The sequence below is a fragment of the Hypomesus transpacificus genome, chromosome 11, assembly GCF_021917145.1.
Source record: "Hypomesus transpacificus isolate Combined female chromosome 11, fHypTra1, whole genome shotgun sequence".
NCBI lineage: Eukaryota > Metazoa > Chordata > Actinopteri > Osmeriformes > Osmeridae > Hypomesus > Hypomesus transpacificus.
Genome location: NC_061070.1, coordinates 7472598 through 7498403, shown reverse-complemented (window position 1 = coordinate 7498403; position 25806 = coordinate 7472598). Strand labels below are relative to the sequence as shown.

At 42.5% G+C, this 25806-nt stretch overlaps 2 protein-coding genes across 4 annotated transcripts in view; both read right to left on the bottom strand.

Moving 5' to 3' along the window:
• march8 (membrane-associated ring finger (C3HC4) 8) overlaps positions 1–13268 on the bottom strand; it is a 62316-nt gene extending 49048 nt beyond the window's left edge. The window contains exons 1-2 of one of the 2 annotated variants that reach the window (XM_047030111.1): positions 13150–13268; positions 1702–1898 (exon numbers count right to left, since the gene is read on the bottom strand). In XM_047030111.1, coding sequence (XP_046886067.1) covers positions 1702–1797 — 96 coding nt within the window. In that variant the 5' untranslated portion in view covers positions 1798–1898; positions 13150–13268. The remainder of the gene's footprint in view (positions 1–1701; positions 1899–13149) is intronic. The other variant, XM_047030110.1, reaches the window with a different exon arrangement.
• A 2528-nt stretch (positions 13269–15796) lies between these two features.
• Positions 15797–25781, bottom strand: zfand4 (zinc finger, AN1-type domain 4). Of its 2 annotated transcripts, none has more exons than XM_047029682.1 (10): positions 25666–25781; positions 23967–24292; positions 22435–22510; positions 21839–21906; positions 21560–21746; positions 21092–21239; positions 19742–21004; positions 19600–19654; positions 18032–18149; positions 15797–17133 (listed from the first exon to the last, which is right to left on the bottom strand). In XM_047029682.1, exons 2-10 carry the CDS (start codon positions 24148–24150, stop codon positions 16938–16940), a joined length of 2295 nt encoding a protein of 764 aa, XP_046885638.1. In that variant the 5' UTR covers positions 24151–24292; positions 25666–25781; the 3' UTR covers positions 15797–16937. The 2 variants fall into 2 exon arrangements, with proteins under 2 accessions (XP_046885638.1, XP_046885639.1); XM_047029683.1 differs by having other exon boundaries at positions 15797–17119.
• Between the last annotated feature and the right edge of the window lie 25 nt (positions 25782–25806).

Genomic DNA, 25806 nt, shown 5'->3' with positions numbered 1-25806 from the left:
GAAGAGGTTGACTAAAACTTAATTATTTTAGTTCTCTGACACGCTAAAAAGACAAACTGTTTTGTCTTAGAGGACCAGATGGGCTGCCCTGTGTGACTAAATTACAGACATGAACACTCATGTGAGCTTGCAGACACACACAAACACAAAGCCCTCTGCTAGCCCTCCGCTGATCAGCATTCCGGTTGAGCACTAGCGTTTCTCTCTTCTTCTGTCCATCCCTTCATCCTCCACCACTCCAAGAGCTCCGGAGGGAAGACATTTTTTCCCACCATTCCTGAGGGGAATCAAGGGAGCTCAGTCTGAGGGAGGTGAGGGGAAGGACTGATGATGAGGGCAGACCTGTGTTAAAGTACAGCGTAACAACCGAGAAAGATTAGGTTTTCTATCCAAAGACCCCTGACAAATTACATGGCTTACATTCTACAGCCTCATCCTCTCAGACAGATGAGCCTCACCACCAATGATAACAGAGCAGGACATGATACTGTTAGCAGATACCTGTCAAATATAGAACCAACCTAATAGGCAACACTCATGAACTACTCACAGTAAACTAACCACCATCCAAAATATCTTCCCCAAAAAATTATATCTATCCTCTGTGCAAGAGTTCTGAGATTTAGATAATCTTGTCTGTGTGTGTATGTGTGTTTAATGGCCTGGTTCTTAATCCACTCCACCATATGTACAGTGTTGAGTGGCCTCTCAAGAACACCTGTGTTGGCGTGTTGCTGACTCTACACAGTGAGGCCCGAACCTGAGCACGCTCAGACACATTGGCTTAGCACCTCCCTTTGTTCTGTCACTCAGCAACCAACTGACACTAAGAGCCCTCCTGGGCAATGCCTCATGGAAGAGAAGTTATCCATGAGGAGCCAGGTATAAATTAATCAATCACTGACTGAATGGCCGGCTGGGTGTAGTTGCAGATAAGTATAGCAAACCACTAACCACTTTATTTGTAAATACCATTTGAATGTACTTCAAACATGCTCCTCTGCCAAGAGAAAAGCAGTTTTACTAGTATGTGGAGTTTCGGCTGACAGGCCTAATGTATTAACTTCCTGTCTGCCTGCTGATAGCTGGTTTTCGCCTCCATCGTGAAGCAGCAGACCTATTCCAATGTCAGCATCCAATCAGCTTCAGTAAACAACGCCGCATGACCAGAAATGGCACAAGGAGATGTCAGGAGTGCAAAGGAGTAGGAACAGAATCATGGCAGTTTGCACACAAATCTATGGAACATGAAGAAAACGTTGACTAAGAATCTTCCTGTTTAAAATATGTCTCAAATATTGCCCTCAATGGAAGCACAGGTAAACATGCAAAACATACTTACATAAAGCAAACTGCTAATTCAGGTTTGTGATCCACACATTGAATTGTGACTGGATCTCCCTCAGTCAACTCACAAAGCTGAGGACTATATTAACCCTCTAAACTGAGGGATCTGAGACTTTTTTCAATTTATTGTCCCAGCTTGGAGTATTACTGCTGGTTAAGCCATTTATTCGTTCCTCTTTCCTGGACACCTAACAAAGCTGTGGGCTAGTAGGTGTATGACTTTTTGATACTGTGACTCAATGAGTGTCTGATTGTTCCTGTGTAGCTATATGAATGTTTTAAGATTGCACACACAGATCCGCACAACACACATACACTGAATACACACAGAAATACACACACATCCAGTCCTACCTGCTTGTCCTTGTCCTTGGCCTTCCCACTGCCAGACACCCGAGAGGAAGTGACATCACGGGGGATGACAGAGATCTGGTGCAGTGGCATGTTCATCCCAGCGGAGCTGACCAGGTGCGCTCACATGCACACTTCCTGTCCTGCTGCCACGGCAACAGGCATGATGATCTGAACTGCTGATCCCAGCCTGTACAACCCTGTGTAGGAAAAACAATTCATAAACTTAAAGTCGCACAGACACAGCATACAAAAATAACACTCACAATAGAGACATAATATTGTGCTAGAAAGGACAGGGGCACACATTACACAGACCAACATTTACAATTACATTTAGTCATTTAGCACATGCTCTTATCCAGAGAAACTTACAGTAAGTACAGGGACATTCCCCCAAGGCAAGTAGGGTGAAGTGCCTTGCCCAAGGATACAAGGTACCTAAAAATACATTTTGGCTTGGCTGGGAATTGAACTGGCAACCTTGAGATTACTAGCCTGATTCCCTAACCACTCAGCCACCTAACTCCCCAGACTAAAGCAGTCTGGAGACTGTGTACTCAGAAAACAGTGTACCCAGACTTTGACTAAAACAGTTTCCTGAAATTCAGGTCATTTGGCATTACAAGAGCAGCCTATATTGATCTTTCAGACCGGCCTTAATTTTTTTTTTGCAACCGGTGCTGTCCTGCAAAATATCAAGCCAACATCCATTGAGCAGCACACAGATGATTTGACATTCACACATGCCTTGTGTTCACATGAGACTGTCTCCAGGCCATAACAACTTCTCTGTCCTCACAGCAGCCTTGTTGAATGGATCATGATGACAAGCAAAATGTGTCCATGTAGGCCACCATGGGAGGTTATAAAACACTGTTTATAAATAGACAGTTGTATCTTCTGCTAATGTGCCATCTGCACTGCCATTGACATCACAGAGCAATTAAACTTCTCCGTCCCTCTCTCTCTTTCTCTCGGCTTTCTCTATCTATCTTTCTTTCTTTCTCTCTCTCTTGATTTGTCTCTGTCTATGCCTCTTGCTCAATCTCTCCCCTTTCTCTCACTCGCTGTGAGGGTGTTTATGTGTCTGCCAATGCTAGGGCTCAACTGCTGGGAAATGGAGGGATAGGCAGGTGTTTGGTCCGTGAAATACCAACAGCCAGATCGCTGGTCGGTGAGAGAATGGGGGAAACGCATAAGGTGGGAGAGAGAGAGAGGGTGTGAGAGAGATGAAGAAAGATGGATGCACACATACACACACTCACACACACACACAGAGCATTTGTTGAACTGCCCTGTTGTCAAACCGTTTTGTACCAGCGAGAAGTCGGCAAAGATTGTGAACTGTGACCACACACCTGTGAGGAGAGCAGGTACTGGATGGGATACAGAATAACACATATGATGGTGTTATATACAGGACTACTGTCTGAACTGGTAATGCTGGGAGAATCCAGTATGGATAGGGTGAAAAGAGTCTGACACACACACATGCAAAGAAATATAAACAGCCATTAACCCTAATTCAAGGAATCCTTGCAACAAGCCTAGTAGGTGTGTGTGGTACACAATGTTCTTTTTGCTTTCCATGACAGGGTGTACAACAGCACAGTGACATAAACAGATGGATGTAATATTACAATGCCATCTCTGGAAGTGGCAAGGCAGACAACAACAACATGCAGCAATGGTTGATTCTCTGGTAAAGGGGACATGATTACATTACATTACATTACATTTAGTCATTTAGCAGACGCTCTTATCCAGAGCGACTTACAGTAAGTACAGGGACATTCCCCCGAGGCATGTTGGGTGAAGTGCCTTGCCCAAGGACACAACGTCATTTGACTCGAACTGGCGACCTTCAGATTACTAGCCCTATTCCCTAACCGCTCAACCACCTGACTCCCGATCACATGGTCATAAATAGGACGGTCTGAAGGTCACATGTAGCTTCAAACGATTATTATGACACTAGAGACCAATATAACCAGTTAAGAAATTCAGAAACTGTTTAGAAAACAAAACACACACAAATACACACACTCAGATACACACACACACATTTACTGTTGGAAGGAAGTGATTAAGCATTTTGTAAGTGCCCCTAGAGTACACATGTACAAGTGTCAGATTCTAAGTAAACCTTTCCTGGAATCTGTTTTAAGTTTCAGCTGTCTGTTGCTGTGTGCTCTTACAATATTCACTGACAATAAAACCAAATGCTGCTTTATGGTTAGAAGAAGACACAGTAGAAATAGATAAAACAAGTCTTACGGTTCTAGATCTTTCCATGTAATGTAAACATTTTCATGTAACGCAGTACATTCAAAAACGTCCAACTTCTGTTGCTCCTCTCACTCCCTCTCCGTCTTTCTCACTCCCTCTTACTCTGTCTCTTTATCTTTCTGTCAGGTACAGCTGAATCTTAGCTCTTATCTTTATTGGGCTTCGCAAAATTCTTGGTGCTCACACTTAGAGGGGCAAAGTGTGTGTGTGTGTGTGTGTGAGGGGGGGGGGGGGGGGGGGGGGGGGGGGGGGGGGTATACTATCAGTTGGGACACCAGAGACAGAGAGTAATTTTTTGTGTGTTGTAGGATTTATATTTGGCAGGTTTTCCAGTTTCAGTTGTGCATGTATCAGACCTAACATGTTACTATGTCCTCTAAAAGCATCCCATTTGGTCTCCTCCAATCCCTGAGTGAAAACTGGAGATGGTTCAATTTGAATTTGTATGTTTTAGACATTCTTTATTTCATATAGGCGGTCTCCCCATTTTTTTATTAGGGCTGGTTGTGTATAAAGAAAAGCCAAACCAATCACTTTGAGTTGCACTAAGCTGGTCGGAATGATACAGCTAATAACAGTTCATAAAGTATGCATTTAAACTGGGACAAAAATTAGGCCTCTGAATCACAATTTCAGTAGGGCTTTCCACGCTCCGGACATGTCCCGTGGTTTCTGGGGGTCAGTTTTGTATACTCTGTTCGTGGTTAAACTAGTGTTAGTTGAACAACTGTTTAGTGATCAAACTTACATTAAGTTCGGTGCCCTGATCAAGCATAGAAACGATGACCTAGGTCAGAGATGTGTCATTGAATGTTTAGCTCTCGAAGATACAGGTAACAGTATATTCACATTTCAACGTTTGGAAGGAGTCCGATATTATTAACGAGTTGACTCCCTGCCATCGTATCACACAGTCCTCCAGTTTGGGAAGAGCAAATCTATTTGTCCCCAACCTTACAGGCCAATGCATAATCTGGAGTAGACCCGCCCTGGAAACCACTGGGCTGCCGGTCAGAACAGCCAAGCCAAATTTATACCACCACCACTCCAGCATTACCACAACACCAATAAAAATGAGATGTGTGTTCACTGAATCAAATTGCCGGTCCAACCTTTGCCTTTACTTTCACTGCCTGTTCTGAATGAGCCTAAAAGTTATACTCCTCCGTATACTATTGAAATTATGCAGCATAAATGGAGGAGTTTATGTAAACTGGGTTTACATAGGTGGGCTACATTTCCACTGAGTTGAAGAACGGGTGTGTTTGACAGCACTAATTAGAATGGTCTTAATAATTTGCCAGAGCATGCAGTTCTTCAAGAGACTACAGAGATTAAGAGAAAAAGGAAAGAGATTGATAGAAACAAAAGTAAAGGGGCTCTGATAAAGCCTGTAAAGGTTCTTGTTCTCTTCCTGTTCTCTCTATCTCTCTCTCTCACTCTCTGTCTCACACACACCCACACACACACTGTACTAAACAGCATAGATTAACCTAAACCTAAACCCGGATTACTCTTACTGATGTATTTGTTACACGCAGCGTGTAAATAATCATTACGTTTCCATAAATGTAATTTTCCTTTAGGTTGCTTTGGTTATGGAGGACAGAGCAGACATTTTCATTCCCTGCATTTGTAATACTTCAGTCATTTAATTAGAATATATGCTAATGTCATTCTGTTGAGGGTGTGATTAAGTCTGTAGAGGAGCTTAGGGAACAGGGCTCCTAGACAAACAGCTAGGCTGGCTGGGGATGTGTACTCTAGGACACAGTACTCAGCACACTCCTGTGACATCCTCAGGGTGCCCAGGAGAAGGAAACACAGGGACTTTCTCATACTAATGTTTCACCTTCTAGGCCAGTGTGAAGGACAACATGCCGCTACATAGATCCCTTAAGGACAGACACTCCCACACACACATACACACACACATGCAACACGCACACACATACACACAGTAAAAAAACAATCTTAAACTTCAGGGGTACGAATTACACAATGAGGTTCAGAGGATACAGTGACTTCCTGGCTACTGCAGGACAGACTGGATCTATTGTGCAAAACAAACTACACAATCGTTCATCCACAGTACTGTAAGTGCCCAGAATAACTACAAACTCAACGGGCTAAAAGCTTTTTTACTTTTTACGTTTACCAGACCTGGTATCGGGGAAGGGGAGATGGCTTATAATTACAGCTGGAGGATGGCCATAAAATATTATCAACGAAGTTTATACCTTTTATAATAAAGAGTAATTTAGAAAGCAACAATGAGAAATAGGGTAACAATATTATAAAATAATTAACTGTCTGACTATTTTTTTTTTTTTAATTGTTTCGCAACAATCCAACCTTCCTTACATGTTCTTATATAATTAAGAGTCAGCACCACGGACAGCCATGCAGGATACCGCTGGGACACGTCACAGACCATGAGTTTGTTCTTTTTCCCACGTCCCAGATGGCAAGGCAGAGACACGGCCGCAGTGAAACAGCTTATTGGAAAACCAGAAGTATTAAAATGGGCCAGCCCACCTACCCAGGTCATCGAGTGCCGAGAGAGAAGGTGAGCGTCGGATGCTGACTACAACATTTGTCTGTGTGATTAGACCTCGCTTTGCTAGCTGTTGCAGAACACAGCCAACCAAGATGGAGAGTAAGAGTACCTCAAGCAATACCCTTTGAGAGCCTAAGACCCTTAAGAGCCTGATTTTGTTTAAAGAACACTTTTGTTAAACCGTTTTGTAATTAATAAACTACACCTCAGTGCGCAATTTTTTTGACTACGTTGTGCCTATGTGGCTTATGCTAATATTTCAGTGTTGACACAAAAGACCAGCCAAAACTCGAGTTTGTGTTGTCAAGAGAGAGTCCAAGCGGAACGTTTCCTAGAAAAGCCATACAGCAGCTGTCTGACCCAGACTCCTGATTACTGTCAACACCCCAGTAACACAAACATGACAGTAGGAAATGTGAATAAGAGAGACTATGTGCGCCACATCAACGCATTGCTGACTCAATTCCAAAACATAGATAAAGAAGGAAAGAGTGAGAGAGAATGAGAAAGAAAGATTAAAAGAGGGGCAGAATGGGAGACATACAATGTGAAGAGAAGTAGAGATGGAAAGAGTCAGAGTAAGGTACAAGTTTTAAGGTGAATTCCAGATTTAGCTTGAGGCGCTACATAAAATAAAAAGAAGAAAAAAAAGAGCTGACGTCAAAAACACCCCAACAGCCCAAAGGAGTGTTTGAGAGAGGGAGGCAAGGACTCACTTACATTTAGTCATTTAGCAGACGCTCTTATCCAGAGATACCAGAGATATCCAGAGATACTTACAAACATTTACCAGGAATTGGATAATTATAAAGAAACATAAGAAATCAAAGTACATGGGGACTTGCCATAATCCCAGAAACACTTAGTTTAACAAAAGATTCTGAATAACAATATTTGTCTTTTGTTTGTGTGTGAGACAGATAAAGAGAGCGGGAGAGAGAGAGAGAGAGAGAGAGAGAGAGAGAGAGAGAGAGAGAGAGAGAGAGAGAGAGAGAGAGAGAGAGAGAAAGAGTGACAGCTGACCTTTGCAAAAACATGTGCATGGACTTTGACACAACCTAATTTAATTTTGTGCTATTAGATTTAAGTTCATAGTCAATCATTAATTCTCTTTATACTTTCCTTTTGCCATATTTCAACCTGGCCTGAAATCACTGACATCCAACCGTAATTCCACATGATTGTTTGACTTATCATTAAGTCAACACTAGTAACCGTACTAAACAACAATGTGACACACGATAGTACCCTTCTGTAAATATTTCCTTTTGAAGGATCTTATCTCACCAGTGTTGTTGAGTTCTGGATACTTGAAAAAAGCAGTGCGTGAAGTGGGAGTGGTAGGAGAGGAAACAAAAGGCCATAGTACACCTGGATGATTTGCTGAAGATGGAAAGTTGGACTCTCTGTGACATAATCCCTGACATCTCAAGTCCGCCAAGAATATTGAATGAGTGGGACGGGCTGTAGAGTTGTAACGTAATAGTAGGGGTGGGAAAAAAAATGGATTCACATTTGAATCGCGATACAGTCTTGTAGCGATTCACATCGATTCACAAATGTAAAAAATCGTAAAGTAATTTTCTTTATTTTTTATTATAAAAACACTTTTGATTAGAAATTGCAAAAAATCGTGAATTTGTAATCGATTCATGACCCCAAGGATCAATTCGAATCAAATCCTGAGGTATTAAAAAATTCCCACCCCTAACAGTTAGGGTACGTTAAATGCCAGAAGGGCATACAGACTTTAGTCATAGGTGTGTCTGTGATGTATGCGTGTGTGCTGCAGCGCAGTGTTTATGTAGGCTGCCATTATGAACTGTACATAGATGATAACAAAACTGCTTCAGTTTAGAGAATTAAGGTAGAGGTGCAGGCTCTTGGTGTAGATAGTTTGTAGTCTGGGAGACCTACACCATGTTTGCTGTGAGTGGTTTGCCATTCACTTCACTTCACCCATGAAGAGCCATGCGACTGCCACGAATATTTTTCTGCTTCAGCCATCAAGCGGAAAGAGGAACTTGAGTGTCTGCAAACATTTGTGAACACTATGAAATTTGATTTTCTATTAAATGAAAATAACTGTTGCATATTAAGTACTGTAAATAGCCTATCCCCACAGTCCCACAGTTCCACAGCCCCACAAAGCAGAACCACAGTCCCATAGCCACACATTTTTAAGTTTTGTCAGGAGCCACTGAGATGCAGTTTGACAGGTTGATTGGCTGGCTGATATGATGACTCACACTTCTATAAAAGACACAGCCCAATGACAGAATTAGTCTGTGAAAGTGTGTCAGAATGACAGGGCAATAAACAGCAATGAGACTGACGCTAATACTGATACTAATGTTAAATTAGAGTTTACCATAGATGGCACTGCAAGGGTACCCATACGTAAACAGTGCCATCAGTCCAACACTTCAGCATGCAGTGTTAATAACGGCAAGACACACTGTGCAGGTCAGAACATATTTAGTTAGATAACACCAAGCCATTGTCAAAGAACAATATGATTATATCACACTGTGTGTCTTCCTGTACCTGCCTAACCCTAACCCTGCCTAACCCTTACCCTAACCCTAACCCTGCCTTACCTTAACCCCTAACACTCGTGTCTGGGCCCTGGAAGAGTAGCAGACATGGGTGAGAATACTGGGTCACTTAAATGTTTTTCAATAACTTATCTGTATGCGGTTGTTTCATCAAAATGGAACAAATGGCCCATGTAAAACCCACCCATCTGGCATGCAACCAAATGACGGGGGCAATACATTAACTCATTGTCCCATGGTGAGAAATGAAACTATTTGACAAGACGCTAGCCTGACATGATTGCACAAACCTCTGAATGCTTCAGTCTCCTGCCTTGACAGGGGGGTGCCAAACAAAGTAGGTTAGTGATACATGACAATCGCCAGGGTCACAGGCAGAAGAGGACCCTATCTCAATTCACTTCAGCTGAGACAGCCCTCCTACAATACGGATCTGTGCAACAGCTTCCATTGATCTGACTATGGGTTGAGAACCAGTTAGGTGCCATTGCACCCTAGGCAATGCCATCCCTGACAGCCTAGCCTCGCTTGGAGGGGGGTAGCAGTGGGAGGTATGATGATGACGTCACCCATAGAGAGAACGCAGCAAGCTATTTGATAGGATCAATAGTTCCTTTCCCTATGGAAGAGGAAGGCCGCAAAAGAGCACAGAGCAGGGGAACGACCAGATTGAGTTGGAGTCTGGGAGCTGGACAAAGATCACAGAATCATACCTGATTGCATTTCAGAACTCTGGTGTGGGGAGGGAGAGGTGTGTGAGATTAGACATATCATGAATCGACAGTCCTCTAACGGAGGAAAGCAGTCTGCCTCAGTCTGTGACAGAGGTGGGAGACTGATAGACCAAAGGAGATGTCACTATGGCTCCACATGTCTCTTCTAATGCACTGAAATCTCAGTTGGGTCATTGTTAACTATTTCACGCACACATCCAGTAAGAAAAATACCTTTCCCTGGACATGTGTACAGGTTTTTCGCTGACTAGACTAGTGCCATTTTCTACACTGTCTGTCACCACCTTACATCACATAATCTCATTCAAAAATGATAGTAACAGCATTATTACTTTGTTTAAAGCTGAAACATACTTATCTTGGGATAATATGAGATGTGACATTGAGGGTACTAAGATACTGTTTTTACAGTAAAGTAAGGCACTTAAGCTTTATCAGGCAGTACATCTCTCTATGACATACTGTCTTACTCATTTGTGGTAAAACTCCCTTCCAAGAAGGAAAATTCATATTTCTAGATAAATAATTTTGTCAGTCATTTCGACCAACCATGGTTGTATTGTATTGTAAGGGGTTCAATTATCTCAAAGGCTACAGTATTTCCTTTCAGGTCAATGCAGAGTCAACTGGCTGATTTCAGGAAGTAAGCAGGATGAGTGTGTGTATGTGTACTGGAAATGAATGGTTGCGTACAGGATTTGTGTGTGTCTTAGTGAGTGAGTGTGCATTTGTATGTGTGTGTGTGTACTGTCTGTAATGATTTGATTCTAGCATGTATAGCAATTCCATATTTCAAAGCATGTTAAATAGTGTAGCTATTGTAGAGCTTATAGCTTTGAGGCTACTTGTCAAATCTGCCTTTACTGGGAAACATGACAAGGTTTTATCAACTGGTGACCAAGGTAAATGTAAGAAAAGCAGAAAGAGACCAATTGAACATTAGAGTTAGACTATAAAGGGCCGTTAACTTTACTGCCTCAGTGAACCCACTCAGGGTGTTTTATGACATAGGCTAAATCTGTTCTCTTCTTACAAATTCTCAGAAGAGGGTTATCTTTTCTGTAACACATTTGTATTCAAATGTGACATTGACAATGATGATGGAAATGATAGTGAGACTGATACTGGTGGTGATGAATAGGTTACAAAAAGTAGATGTAAACCAAATAGGTAAACCAAATGCTGTACTGCACGGCATGTACTGCAACAATATTCAACTGAAACCGAATAGCAATACTGAAATGTATTTGTTCAGTAGCTCAACAAAAATGCACCTATGAGTTTAGATAAAATAAATGTGATTTAAGATACAGCTAAACAATGGAGACTGGCAAAACTAGTGCTTCTTGAGACTTCAGTGAATGTTAAAATATAGCATTAAAGATACAGATAATGAATGCTGAACAATCAAAAGCATATTGTGCCTTACAATGAAGGCAGTTAATTGTAGAAAAGCTTTCCAGCGTCCAAATCCTCTCTCCAAATGATTGTCCTAAAAATCCGTCTCTAAAGAAAAAGGAGTTGTGAGTTAATTTGCTAGCACACAATACCACAATAACATCACTTGAACTTCACCTTTTCTCTCTGACAGTTTTACCCGATAAATACCCATCAGAAGAGGCCTGTTCAGATTAATAATTAGGAGCTTCCTGTCTTGCTTCCCTCTCTACGTTTTTCTAAGAAGTCTGCCGCGACTAAATGTATGACAATTCCTTAGCTTGTTGACAGACTACTCTGCCCAGAATACATTAGATTTCATACAGTGGCTGCAAGATTTGGGCTACACAGAAACGTGTAGAAAAGGAAACCAGTCTGGGCCAAGCCAGGAGGACTGGTTAAGATGACAGATAGCAAGCCAAGAACACTCTCTGGGATGTGTTTCATTTGATGTCATTTTGTCACATATTTCAAACTCATATAGTGATATAAAAGTATGTACATTTCCATTTGTGGCCCCAGAAAGCAACGACATGGAAGTATAAATGTTATGCTTGAAGCTCTGCCTTGGAAAACATTGTTTGAGAGGATCTTTAGTGAGAGAGAGGTACATTACCAACAGGCTCAACTCTACTGCACAGGAGAATCAGCATGGTGCTGTCTATGTGCAAGTTTATGCATGCATGATACCATTAGGACAATGAGAACTCCTATCTCCGCAAGCCCTTAGTATTTCACAATAGTGAGGAGTAACAAGGCCATGCTGTGATGTAACAGACAGATTGGCTGTTCCTTTTGGCCTTGGTGCACTGTAGAGGATATAAAGGGGTATGTACAATCAATTAAAAGGTACATCATGTAACAGGGTGGATCTGAACCACTGCCTCCACTAAAAACAGGAATTCTGAGATAATGAGAGAAATTTGGTTTTAATGGGCAAGGAAAATTCTACGTTTTTTTTATTATTATTAGGCTATCATTAAACAAAATTAGGCACATTGTTCTCAATTTGAGAAAGCTACAATCCATACCACACTGCGAAAACTGACTCAAGGTAGGCTACTTGGAAGCGTTATTGCTGCCTGCCTGTATACAATCTCTGTAGCCTAACGCTACCTGTGTTTATGTTTATTCAACTGGGTCCTTAGGACCTGAACGTGCGCACGACAGCTGGCAGGGTATTGCAGTTTATCTCACGTCACCGTCATCCGACCACAGTTGTCATCTGACAATATGTAATAAACACGACAACCTAGCACATTTGAGCAGTTCTTCAAAAATAACAAGCCAATGTAAAATCGTTATGTTTCAAACCTCGCTTTGTGCAGCAGGGTATCTTAAACGTCGCTTTGAGGCTTTTATGAGAAGGGAAATGTAGCCAACATTAAACGAAATGCGAAATCGTTTTTCATTCAAAATACATCAACGGTAGACTAGGTCCACGGTAGTGAAATCAGATAGAAATATTCACTTAATTGAAGGAAACTAGCAATTTCCATACGCGTAGCCCATAAGCCTTCACTGACAGCATGCCTTTTGGATTCTCAGGAATATCCATCTGCTGCGTCTTTCGTAATCTTCGTAGCGTTACGTAGCCTACCTTTTTCAATCAATACGCTACTTTGCCTGGACGTTGTTTAAATGTTGACAGTCAGGTAAAAACGTATTTCATTAAATAGCAAGGCATGTAGCCTGTGCCATGAATTCAGTCAAATCCTAGTCCAGACGCGCGCTCCTCGACGTGTCCGGTTATTTGATAAAAGGCGCAGCAACAATACATCACATCTGAAGAAGGCTGTTATCATGGAGATTTATTTCTAACATCTCCAGTTAATCAAGAAAAGTTAAAACAAAAAGGATCACCACTCACCGGTATTTCCTCAGAACTAAATGACGTTGTTTTGTTTAAATCACAAATCTGCATGTACAGTAACTGTCTATGCTGCGGCACCGACTTCCGCGTTAAAATGGAGTGAAAAAAATGGAAGGGCTGAAAAAAAGGATTTAAAGGGCAGGTGCGTCAAAGACTAAGAAACATGTTTCAGTTTCGATTATTGCTGCGATGCAAATGATGAGGATCATAATAATGAAAAATATGTTGAATTAATCAACCTCTTTGACGCAAATAATGTCGAATAAACACTGCCTCTTTTATGATATGACATCTAAACTAGGTTACATCTGCATAGTTTAGAATAAACCGTGGAAATACAACATCGAACGTCAAACAATGGAATGCCACATCAAGTGTCCATCCTTCACTAACTGGCAGACTTTTAGAGGTGAAGGGTAGCCTACAGAAGAAAATGTATCCTCTGTTGACTCAAAGTCCAGCTCTATCTATCTGAGACCTGTCTTTGTGTTTGCTCCTATTACTAATTCACAGTCTGTCCCTCCCTCCTTGGGGAAGGACAACAGGGCCTCTGTGCTCTGTCTGGAGTGAGCAGGCACCTCAGAGAGCATGTAGTGAGGATGCTAAAAGAGATGTGTATGTCTGAGAAACAGATATAGTCTGTATAGTCTCCCAAATGAGGGATTATACAGTACATATACAGACATTATAACTAGATGTTAACCCTCTCTCCCTTTTAATCAAAGAAACTACTCACTATATCCAGATCATGTAGTCTATGACTAGCTTAGTAAATCTGTCCAGTTCCAGAACCAGCTCACACAAATCTCATTCTGCCGTCTTAATGCTGACATCTGAGTAGCACATGCACTGGTATGGATATGAATCTGGTCCATTCAGAGACTGACTGAGGCATACATTTTATGTCTGGAGCCATGCCTGTCAGTGTGTGGAGGCACTGCAAGCAATTCATACTTCACTATTCTGCAGGTGACTGATTAGAACTGGGAGGAGAGATACTTTGAAAGAGTACAGACAGACACAAAGCTAGATGATTGCCCACTAGGTGTTTAAAAAACTGTGAGTGGGAAACAAGAAAAGAGAGAGAGAGCTGTCCTGTGTGTTAATGAAGATACTCCAGCCTTTCAGTAGGAAGAGTTGGATCACGGATGTTGAATGTCACAAGATATTGTGTAGAGCTTATACATGCTGTCTGTGTTTATATGCGTTTACTTATAACTCCTTGTGAGATAAACCTGTCAAACAGGTTCTGCTTTATCATCTCCTCCTATCGTCCTTGTCCTTATTTTGACTCATTGGACATTGCATATTATGCCACATGCAGGCACACATCTATCCCTTTATGTCAGGCAAACTTGCTGTAGAGTTATTCGTTTTTACAAGTCAAGTATACACTCACAAAATTTGTTTCAAGGATGTTTCATGTTGGAATAAAGTTGAACAATTTCAAAACAGAAATTAAATTGAAAACATTTTATCTTACAATAACAAAAAAGTAATTTCTCTGTTGGAATTATTGCACATTCTTTAAGGATTATCTATAAAAAAAAATTGTAATTCAGATTATTTGAGTTGGTATTCTCTTTGTGGCATAGATGTGAATTCGCATTAAGTACAATGGTTTTGACTGATTGATAGTCCCGTTTCTAGGATGTTTCATGTCTACAAAAAGGGAACACTGATATGCATCTCTTCACATAATTCTTGCAGAAGAGGAACACTTTTTCCAGTAATGTGAAGATGCTTTCCCACATCTGCTTTAGCTGTGTGCTCTCACTCCTGACTGCGACAAGATACCAGAATGTTCTCAGACACGTGATTTGTTTCTGTCGGTTAATTTTGACAAATAAGAGTCTTTGATTTTCAACATTCAAGATGTGAAGCTTTAATCTGATTTATTTTGTAGAGCATCCACAAATACACTGAGCAGTTAAACCCTGACAGGGTAGATCTGGTTACAATACCGATGAGTACACCCACCCACCTTCCCCTTTGATTCGCAGGATAATCCATTTTTTTACAGCTGTTTTCCACTCTTCAGGCTAATTCCTCACATTTTTAGGAGACAATATCAGAAAAGACTCCCTGGACGTAGTTTTGTCCAGCATCTGGGAAATGGGCTCTAGATTCCCTTTACCTCATCTCAGTTTCCCACTTCTTCAAACATGCACAGACATTCCAAGACAATGGCAGTTCAAAGGTCTGACCACTTAATCCATACATGAGATATTGTATTCACTGATATGGAAAATATGGACATCTGCATTCCAGTCATTAAATGTATTATTTATTCCATCTCACTGCTTCAATGGCTTCTGAATAGTGAATGTTAGACGGGTCAACCTATATCCCCATTAAAGCCTGTCCTGGTTAGAAATACTGTATATTGTGTTTTGTTACCACACGAATGCTCTCGTCAACCTTATGACGGCAAATTGCATATTCCTGAGGTTAATAATACCTAGCGTGTTGCTGAGAAATGGATGCAGGTGTGGAGAACAGGCAGCACAACAAACAAATGTAATTAAATAATAGAAGTTTGATAAATAAATAATGTACTACACATTAGTAGCAGTCAATGAATGCATGCTTAAAGAAACACCATTACTGTATATGATTAGAAAGTTTAAAACAAGCACATATGTATGGATCCAAACTTAATTTATTAAATCAAACACCAATTGTCACTGTGACAGCACTTTAAAGCGGTGCAGTTTCCTTTTAACCAAAGAAAAATCAATCTTACAAAACACTTCTAATGGCATTCACTTTAGTTCATATTGACAAAAAGGAAGCCCTTTCTTCCATCTCCTTAAAGTATGCAGCCAACATACTTATACCACTTGCATACTTATGTCAAAACTGAACATGAACTACTCTGTCTCCAGGGTTTCCTGCAGAAAAGTTTAAGTTAAGGTGGTAGGGTGGAGTTTGCCGTCAGACCAGGGGGGAGGAGGGGGGGGGCTAGTTTGTGCGCTACACTAATGCGTTCTGCAGAGAAGGGACACTGGCGTTTTGGAATTGAAGGGAGAAAACAGGACTGAGTAACACGGCAGATATTGCAGTATATTTTTTGGGGGGAAACGTAGTTAAGGCGGCAGGCGTGTGTTGCTTGGTCGGCCGCCTTAACTGAAAAATGCTGCGGGAAACCCTGGTCTCAAAGCATCTAAAAAGGAGTGTACAGTATTTGCCCCATTTTAAATTAAAAACAATTCTTTCCAGTGAAGGCTGTGTATGTCCATTTTGTATGTGCCCATAGTAACAGGGAGATGGAGTGTGGCTCTGAACATCAATACAATAAAATAAAAGATAACTGACAATGTAAAAACACTTCATACAAAGACAAACACGGTAATGCAAGACCCTAGACCACATGAGAAAAAGTCAAACATTGATATACAAATATAATAATTCTAAAGTGCATCTCTCAAAGACTTGTCGCATGAATGGATATGTAATCCTATTTTAAGAAAACAAAACACCCAAAAAACAGAATAAAAAATAGATAAATGCTTGATATCGTGCATATGATGTAACAAAAAAAGACCTATATACATGCACACTTGTTTGTTGTTGTTATGGGGTAAGAAAGTTAACAGGGAAAATCGGATCAACCACATTGTCAAAAGGGAATAGCTACTAGCCTGTGCTGTTCTGTCCTATTCAAACTTGGCTTGTTGACATGATTTCAGCAAACTTGGTGATAGAAAGCACAGTGGTGAAAAGCTCATTTCCTTTTATTATTTTTTATTATTATTGTTAATTCACTAAATCTGTAATTCAGTTCATCCTTCCCTCCAAAGCAGTGTGAGGGGGCCTGTTTGTGAGGGGTTAGATCTTGGGCAGTTTAGGAGCGCTGATGATGGGGTTTGTCTCCTGAAGGAACCGTCTTCCAGTGCTCTTGTAGTCATAGGTGCAGTCATGGGTCTCTGCATAGCGGTGGGTGGCACAGAAATTGTTGCCACACCTGGAGGAGGAGCACTGCATGTTAAAATAATAATATTACTATTAATATATTATGGTAGTATGTGCAATGCCAGATTTTTATGAAAAATTATAAAATAATCTTATCCTTAGAGAATTTACACCCAAATCATCATAAGAAAATGATACAGAAGTTTCCGTAATCTGATTAAATTACTAATACAAGCCACCGGTTATTGATCGTTTATCAAAGATTGTCGCCACTGAGCCATTGAACACCAGTTCACCATTAAGGAACTGAAATGGGAGACGAAAGTCCATTATCAACTGCTAACTTAAATCATTTCTTAATAATGATAATGGGATATGGCAACAGTAAGATGAGTCTTTCAATAACCCATCACCATGTTTCATCATCAACCCCTAAGAGCCTGATTATTGTTCTCAAGAGGTGTGCAATGAGTCAAACATAGATTTATGTCCTCATTTCCTTTGCTGCTTGCTGGTTGATAACCACGTGGATATTTATTTTCTCATCAGTCCAGATGAAGTGGACAAACCCAATAGGTCGCAAGCAGACAAACTGTCCCACCCAGCAATGTGCTGCCCGCACACAAAGCTGGTTTTTCCATCACCTTGACTTGCCTATGATCTAAGCTGGTTTTTGAGAGACCTCTTGACTATGTTCAAGAACCTCAGGGCGGCTTGTGTTGTGATTTTACAATGAGAGTTGCGTAATGTTGCATCAGGCTCCTTGCTCTCAGCAAGGGCAGAGAGGGGACCCTCTTGACGAGTGGCAGAACTACAGTACCAATGGAGAGACAGCAGGGAAGGAGGGAGGAATGAACATATGGAGGAAGTGGCAAACTGTGCTCCACTACCCAGTGAAGAAGTTAGTTAAAAGATGTGGAGGGGGTGATATACAGAGAGTGGAGAAAATAAGCGTTTCGGGTACCTGCACTCGTAGCTGTTGGCCAGGCCAGTCTTCTTCCCACAGAGAAAGCAGTGCTTGAAGTTCTTCTTCTTACCGCCTAAAGGAGCTTTCACTGTAGGTAGGTGATAGGATGGGGTGCCTGGGGGAGGAACAAGCGAGTAAGGAGAGCCCAAAGAGTGGATGAGTAGAACTAGCACTACTCATCCAGCACATCCTCCCTTGTAGTTCCTTCACACTAGTGGGGCAACTTGCAAAAAACAAAACAGAAAGTCCAATGTCTAAGTACTGCAGAATGATTGGGCCTGACTTTACAATACGTCACATATAGTCCTGGGATATATTCTGTATATATAAGCACACATTCACAATCTGTGAGAAGCAAAAGTCTGTTGCTGATTTGTTAACTCAACGGTGCATGTCACTCCCCACTCAAGGCAGTTAAGGTCAGTGGACAGGGACCACACACAGCGTTCACAAGCATGAAGATACAGGTGCACAGAAACTAGTGCCATGGAGCAGATAAAGATACGTCTTGGTGATACGACAGCAAAGGGGAACAGTCATAGTTGGCTAGTGGGGTATGAGATTGTTTTTTTGAGTAGTGTTCTAGACTGCAATCTGTGTTGGTGTGCTCTCTAGGTGTCACTTCTCACCTCTCTTCCTCCCCTCACTGCACTATTTACCCTAAGAACAACAATAGACCTTAAGATTCATACACACTGAACTGACAAAAAAAACAAATAAATGTGGCTAAATCATATGGTAGAGCAATTGTCATGAGTCTGAATGTTTAATCTCAGTACACAGGTGCTGTATCTAAGTGGGTTGGGTGGTATGGGGCCCATGTTATTTTACGGTCATAAAACCAACCTTAGAATCTCATTATGCTGTAGGTGTGAATTTATATGCTTGTCCTGTAGCTATGGCAGATTTTGCAGCTGTATCACTACAGATATTTATGCTCTTGCTGTGCCACACTGCAGAACTCATACCGCATGCCTTGTGCTTGTTTTCACAAAACACACCACAGTGTTCAGACTTTGGATTGTTCTGTGTGTGTGTGTGTGTGTATGGCACTCAGTCTGGCAGTAAACCTGGGTCAGGGACTGTTCTCTCTGAGCGTGATGTGTGTTGGTGGCCTCTCACACCACGTTGTAGAGCAGGCACAAAGACGGTAGTCAGACCATATTACAGATGCTGCACTGGGCCACTGTACACGTGCACAACAATCATAACTTTCTGGTCAGGCCCTAGTCTGCTGTGCACAACCCTAGCAACATTACTAGCTTTCAGACAGTGTCACTTTCTAGTATACAGTGTAGATTTACATTTAGTCATTTAGCAGACGCTCTTATCCAGAGCGACTTACAGTAAGTACAGGGACACTCTCCCCGAGGCGAGTATGGTGAAGTGCCTTGCCCACGGACACAATGTCATTACGCACGGCCAGGAATCGAACCGACAACCTTCTGATTAATAGCCTGACTCCCTAACCGCTCAGCCATCTGACCCCCTATGGGGGACGGATCTGACCCCCTGTGTGTATGTTAGAGTGTGTGTTGTGTGTGTCCACATCCAGATTACTATACCTAATTTCCTTATTGAGCAGGAAGCTCCACCAGCTGATCCAAGAGTAGCTGGGGACTGTAAATAGAGGGGAGGTTGAAAAAGTATTTAGGACAACAGAACAACCACAGTAGATATTAGGCCGATGTATATTTCCTTGCTTACCATGTAAGAGGCTGCTGCTCTGTGCAAGGGAGACATACGTCTGATGAGATCATCCTGGAGGAGGTGGATGTTGGAGGGGACCATGGAGCCCAATCGGCCCAGTCCAGAAGCACCGACAGCAGGCAGCCCCAACCCAAGCCCCAGGCTTTGACTGAGGGCTTCCCTGCCGTTGTCCGCAGTCCTGGATGCCAGAGCCAACAGATCCGATTTTCGGAGTGATCCCAGAGGTTCTTTAGAGGCCTGGTTGGCCATAAATGTGATGTCCCTAGCATCACTCTTGGAGATCATCTCTGGACATTTGCTCAGAGAGTCCACCTTGATGCCATGCAAATGAGAGGTGCGTGAAGGAGAGGAGGGGAGTGGGGTTGTGCTGTCAGGCTTCAGCCAAGTGCTGGACCGTGTTGGGGGGCTGGGGCACAGTAGCGTGGAGGTGGTGAACTCAAAGGGCTGAGGCAACTGTCTAGTGGCAACGGCTGGAGAGGTGGTGGAGAGGGGTGGAGCGGCAGGGCTAATATGGAAGGTGTTGCCTAGCTGGGTCCTCTCACTTCTACTGGCTAGACCATCAGCAGGTCCTAGCTCTAAGGTACCTAGACTTCCAGAGCCCACTGCCTGAGAAAGCAGCGTGGGGGTGGAAGCTAGCTGGTGAGGAGCCCCTCTGTCCAGGGGCCCTAAACCCTCCAGACTCCCCTGGCCTCTCTCTGGGGTAGACACATCCAGACTCAAAGGGTCTGTGAGTAGGTCGCCATACAAGTCCCCTGACACTAAGGGGTCCTTCAGGCCAACAACATCCTCTGCAAAGCCCACTGCTAGAGCATTCCCTATGGCGTCATGGCTCTCCATAGCTCCGTCAGCCTGGCCCCTGGTAGAGAGGGCAGGCAACTGTGGATACACACAATCCCTCATGAGCCTGGTGCCGCCAATGTCCAACCGAGAAACTTTAGGTGGGGGACGGATCTTAGCAAAGGCGGCACCTGAATCCCATGGCTCCTCCTCCTGAAGCATGTAACAGGACGAGGAGGTGAAGGTAGGCGGGGCACGTCTGGTAATCGACAAATGAGCAGAGGGGACAGCAGTACCAAGACGAGAGGGGCTTATGGATCCGTGGTCTCTGATTGGAGGTAACTGCATGTTGGAGTGATGAGAATGGTTGATTTGGGGAAGAACGTGGAAGAGTCGATGATTTCTTGTGTTCAGGGGGATGGAGTCGCTACAGGGCCGAGGACCGACGGGGGGCAGAGGTTTCAATTTAGCAGACTTCTTGGGCTGATGGAAGAAGGCAAGATGGCTGTTATGAGACCAACCATTTCTCAGAGATTTCAGTAAATAACGACTGTATATCTGGTGTTTTACCTTCTTGTTGAGGTTCATGTCCTCCATCTTGGCTTTGAGCAGCTTCATTTTGTTCATGGTGATGGAGTTCTCCAGGGTCTGCTGACCAGCCAGCGAGCCTTCCCCATCATCCTCCTCCTCACCATAAACATTACAGACAGAACCACCACTAGGGAATACACAGTCACATTGGCCTCAATTATGGCCTATACAGAACTGCATATATTAGAGAATTAAAAACAAAGGAAAACTAGGGAAGAGACTGAATAAATGATAACTGGGAGTCAGGTGGCTGAGCGGTTAGGGAATCGGGCCAGTAATCTGAAGGTCGTCAGTTCGATTCCCGGTCGTGCCAAATGACATTGTGTCCTTGGGCAAGGCACTTCACCCTACTTGCCTCGCAGGAATGTCCCTGTACTTACTGTAAGTCGCTCTGGATAAGAGCGTCTGTTAAATTACTAAATGTAAATAACTACATAAAATAAATACCTGAGTGATTCAGAGACGGGGGTCAGAGTGCCATCCCCTCTGTCCACAACGCGGAAAAAGTTGAGCTGATCCCCCTCACGGTAGACCAGGAAGGTGACCTGCTTGTTGGGCAGGCTCTTCTCCCAGACCTCCTCCCTGCACCCATCCATCAGGTCAGACATCTCCTTCCTTGGGTCCTCTATGGCCACTGAGGGAGGCCGAGGAAGATTCAACATTTTAAGTCCTTCAACTTGTAGCCAGTAGGAATGCAGCAACGCCACAATTTAAACCAACTCCTACCTCTCCTAGTGTTGATGGGACCTCCCCTCATGGCCAAGACCAGCTTCAGAGTACAGCCTTCGGCAATGCTACAATTAAACAACAAAAAAACATTGTCACAATACATGCCTCCAATCTAACTCCTTGCATTTCTGTATCCAGTAGATGGGTCACATTTCGTGGGGTGTATGCACAGTTGATGAGTTTAAATTCTAGAGCTGCTTCAAGCCCACACAACAAATCAGACCTATTAAAAAATAAACAGCATTCCTGTGGATGGCTTTCAGGTTAACCTCTGACTGCCTGAAAATCCCATCATGATATCCACTCTACACAAACGTCTATCACCAACCCCCCACTCCGCCTCCCTTTTAATGAACTTCATGTTGTAGCATACAGTTCTCTAGTTTAACCTCACCAGGGACATTTTCATGTAGAAAATGAAGTGACAGGCATTCATTACAAATCTGAACACCATCTGAAGGCTTCAGGCACAGTAGGCCCACGTTTGCATCTACCAAAACCCAAGTGTAGCTAAAAAAAAAATGCAATCAATATGATTTTGTAATCTAATTCAAACGTCAGCCTTTCAGCTCTATTAGTTAGTAGAAACTCACCTGTAGTCATGCAGACAGTACTCATCCTCCAGCTCTAGACTGTTCCAGATCAGATGTTGCTGGGCAACAGGAATGCCTTCAAAAGGGAGGGAGAACAATTGGAGTAGAGAGACTAGGTCTATACATTTCCACTACTACCAGTAACAACACCTCAAAAATAGCTCACATATGCCCCCCTCAGGAAATACAATTAGAAAGTGAGACAAAAAGAAATGGGTCATGTTGCTTCCTCAAAGGAGGCTATGAATGTGTAAAACAATCTACACTAGTCTACAATTCACAAAAGATCACATCTTAATTCAGAAAGAAACCTCAGAAGGAGAATAAGTTGCAACCAGAGTGCTTCATCTGATTACGCTGGCTGGGTGAACTAGCAATTGCAGAGTTGAATAAGGGCCAGTACAACCCAGAGTATCTCTACCATCTAGAGATGTCTTTCTGCAGCCATGGCTAGACTGCATCCCCCTTACACACTCCCATAAAGCATGCAGCAAGACCCAAGAAAAGAATGGAGCAAAGTCAAAAATATGCTTGGAAAGCCTGCCATGGAAATGGACTGGTGCCTGGTCACAACCAATATGACATGAGTAGAAACAACAACAAAATATACTAACAGATCATCAGTTATATTCTGATCAATGCTTACACTACGTAAGTTGTGTGTGAAGATGTTAACAATTTTAGGTTGTAGTACAGCAAGTCTTTACATGAACGTGCCTATTTGTGTGTGTTGGCTGTCAATCAATCTGTGACAAGGAAGATGTACACTATTTACACTTCTCTGGTGCAAAAAAAAGGTTTATTAAATTATTTATTACTGAAATATGTCTTAATAACTGCTTAGATGAGACAAAGACTAAACACACAGTTCTTTTGCACCATAATAACTAGCCTAACATGTTAAAATAGCAATGTGATCATAGCCATGACAGCCTAAAATTATCCACCGCCGATGCTGCCATGCTCAACCAATGGAACGGGCCGTAGCTGTAGCAGTCTCTGTTTTACAACGGATATTACTCTGCAGATGATGTTCCACTCCACAGTATCTCCATTCTCCACCCAGCACCACATCACAGCTAAACACTCACAACCACCCACACAAGAGGAGATGGATGAAGGCCCTTGGAGTTTTTTAGATCACTGATGTGCTCCATGGGCCCAATGACAAGTGAATGGGAGATGAGGCCTAATAAATGATGAGGCCAAGCAATTGTGGATTGAATATGGGATGCTGTTACAGCATGAACTTAAGACTTAAAACTTTTTCAATGGAGATCTTCATTACATTTTTCTCCTACTTTAGGACTAGGCTTAATCCATCATGTCTGGGAGACTGGGCCTTCAGAGTACCAACGAGTCGACAACCTGACATGCTTCAATGTGTTTATGAGATCAGTAGTGCTACAAAGTGAATACATAGAAAGGTCTGATAAAAAATAAAAATAAACAGTGTGCCATTCTTTGACAGATAGTAGGCATTGAATGTTCCCCACTACCTACTGTAGAGACAGCAATAGATGCCACAGTACCTTCCAGCCTTTGGATCTTGGCCTTGACTGATATGACGGTTTCGAATGGTGAGACGCGCAGTTCGAAGCAGGTTCCTGTCAGGGTCTCTATAAAGAGCTCCATGGTGTCGTAGAAGGGCAGCTTGTAGTGGAAGGATCCCACATTGTCATCATTGTAGAATGGTGGCTCCTTCCTGTCAGCCATATTGGGGGCTTAGGAGGGCCAGTGTCCAGGGGAAGCTTTAGGGAGAGGGAGGAGGATGGGGTCTGACCCAGGAAGAGGGTAAGAGGGAGAGGTGCTGCTCGCCACTGTCACCACAGATACACATCATGCAAGATGACCACAGCTGTGGAGAGAAAGACAAAAAATGTAGCCACATAAATAACTGAAGGTAGGTCAACTGCAAAGCCTGCACCGAAACACAAACTTCTCACCAACCACCAAATTCTAAATAGTACTGTAGCTACAACTTTATTCAAATATTAAAAATCTAATAAAACACACAAAAAAAAAAAAATCTGTACACAAAGTTCAAATGGTGTGCATCAACACACTCATCCAGACTGATCAATGTTTGAAAGAAAAAGGGTAATTGAACAAGACTGGCAGTTGCTGGTAAGTAAGGAGCTCCGCACTTCCTTGACAACACAAACAAGCACATCAACAGGAGCACCTACAACTTGGCCTACTGTAAAATAAAATATGTAATGAAATCTCATTATTCGTTTTCTTCGTTTTATCCACGTACAACAATCCTTCAGGAAAGGAAGCACATCAAGAGGCACTAATTCAACATTTAGAGTATCTGAGAAAAGGCCCAGACATGCCAATCTGCTGTAAGGAGTAGAGCTGAAGTTGACGGGCTGTTAGGTAAACAAGGTGTATATGGCATCAAACTAGTCCACTTAAACCTCGAATGTTACAATGCAATTTATCAGCGCCGAGCATGCACAACTAAATGATCTTGCTAGCAAGCCACGGTGACATGTATAGATATAAACCGATTGTAATTTGAGAAGCAAACAAAGTATTTTGCAGTGAACTCCCTGAGTACCTCAAATCAGCTTGTTATGTAGCTAGCACTATCAAGTATATTAACTAACCAATTCTGAAGCAAGAGCAACCAAGGTTACTCAAAAGGAATGAAGTGCTGGTCAGCTAGCCTCCCAACATCTACCATAAAACAAATAAGACTACTATCAACCCATTGGTAGCATCCTTTTACTGATTTAGCGTGCTCACTAAAAACACTAGCAAGCCATCGTGGACTCATTGTATCAGCATCCCAAGAAGGTCCTACTGCTACGAGTTTGGCAAGAGGCGAGTACGTCACATTGGATGGAGCTGGCAGTCGTCCCACGCTCCAATGTCATTCGAATCCGAAGTATTCAGACGAATAATGGTCTTACAGTGGATAGAAAAGAGAATCGTTGTATTTCTGTTCAATTCTCAGCTAACTGTAAAATTTCTTTAAATGCAAACCAGACCGTTAAGTAGCTAACGAGAACCTAACTGGCGAGCTAGCCAACGATATACTGTAGCTAGCTTTACAACTCAAACAATGGCTACCCTTGGCTCAATGCAGCTGGCAAGTTGCCTAACGTTATAGCAAGCTGCTAGCTCCTCTGTTCACAGGTTTAGCTTTTGTTGAGGTTGACAATAAAAAGATAGCAATCTCATTACAAGCCAAAATATAGCAGCTTTTATAATGACTATTACCTTGTAACCAGCCTAACTACCCAAGCGAGGAAAATCCTTTGAGGTCTTCGGAAACTCATCTCACCTGACACATACTAGGCGGCTAGAACAAGCTCATTGTGACATCACCTGATTGACAACTAAGCCACAAAATGACGTAAT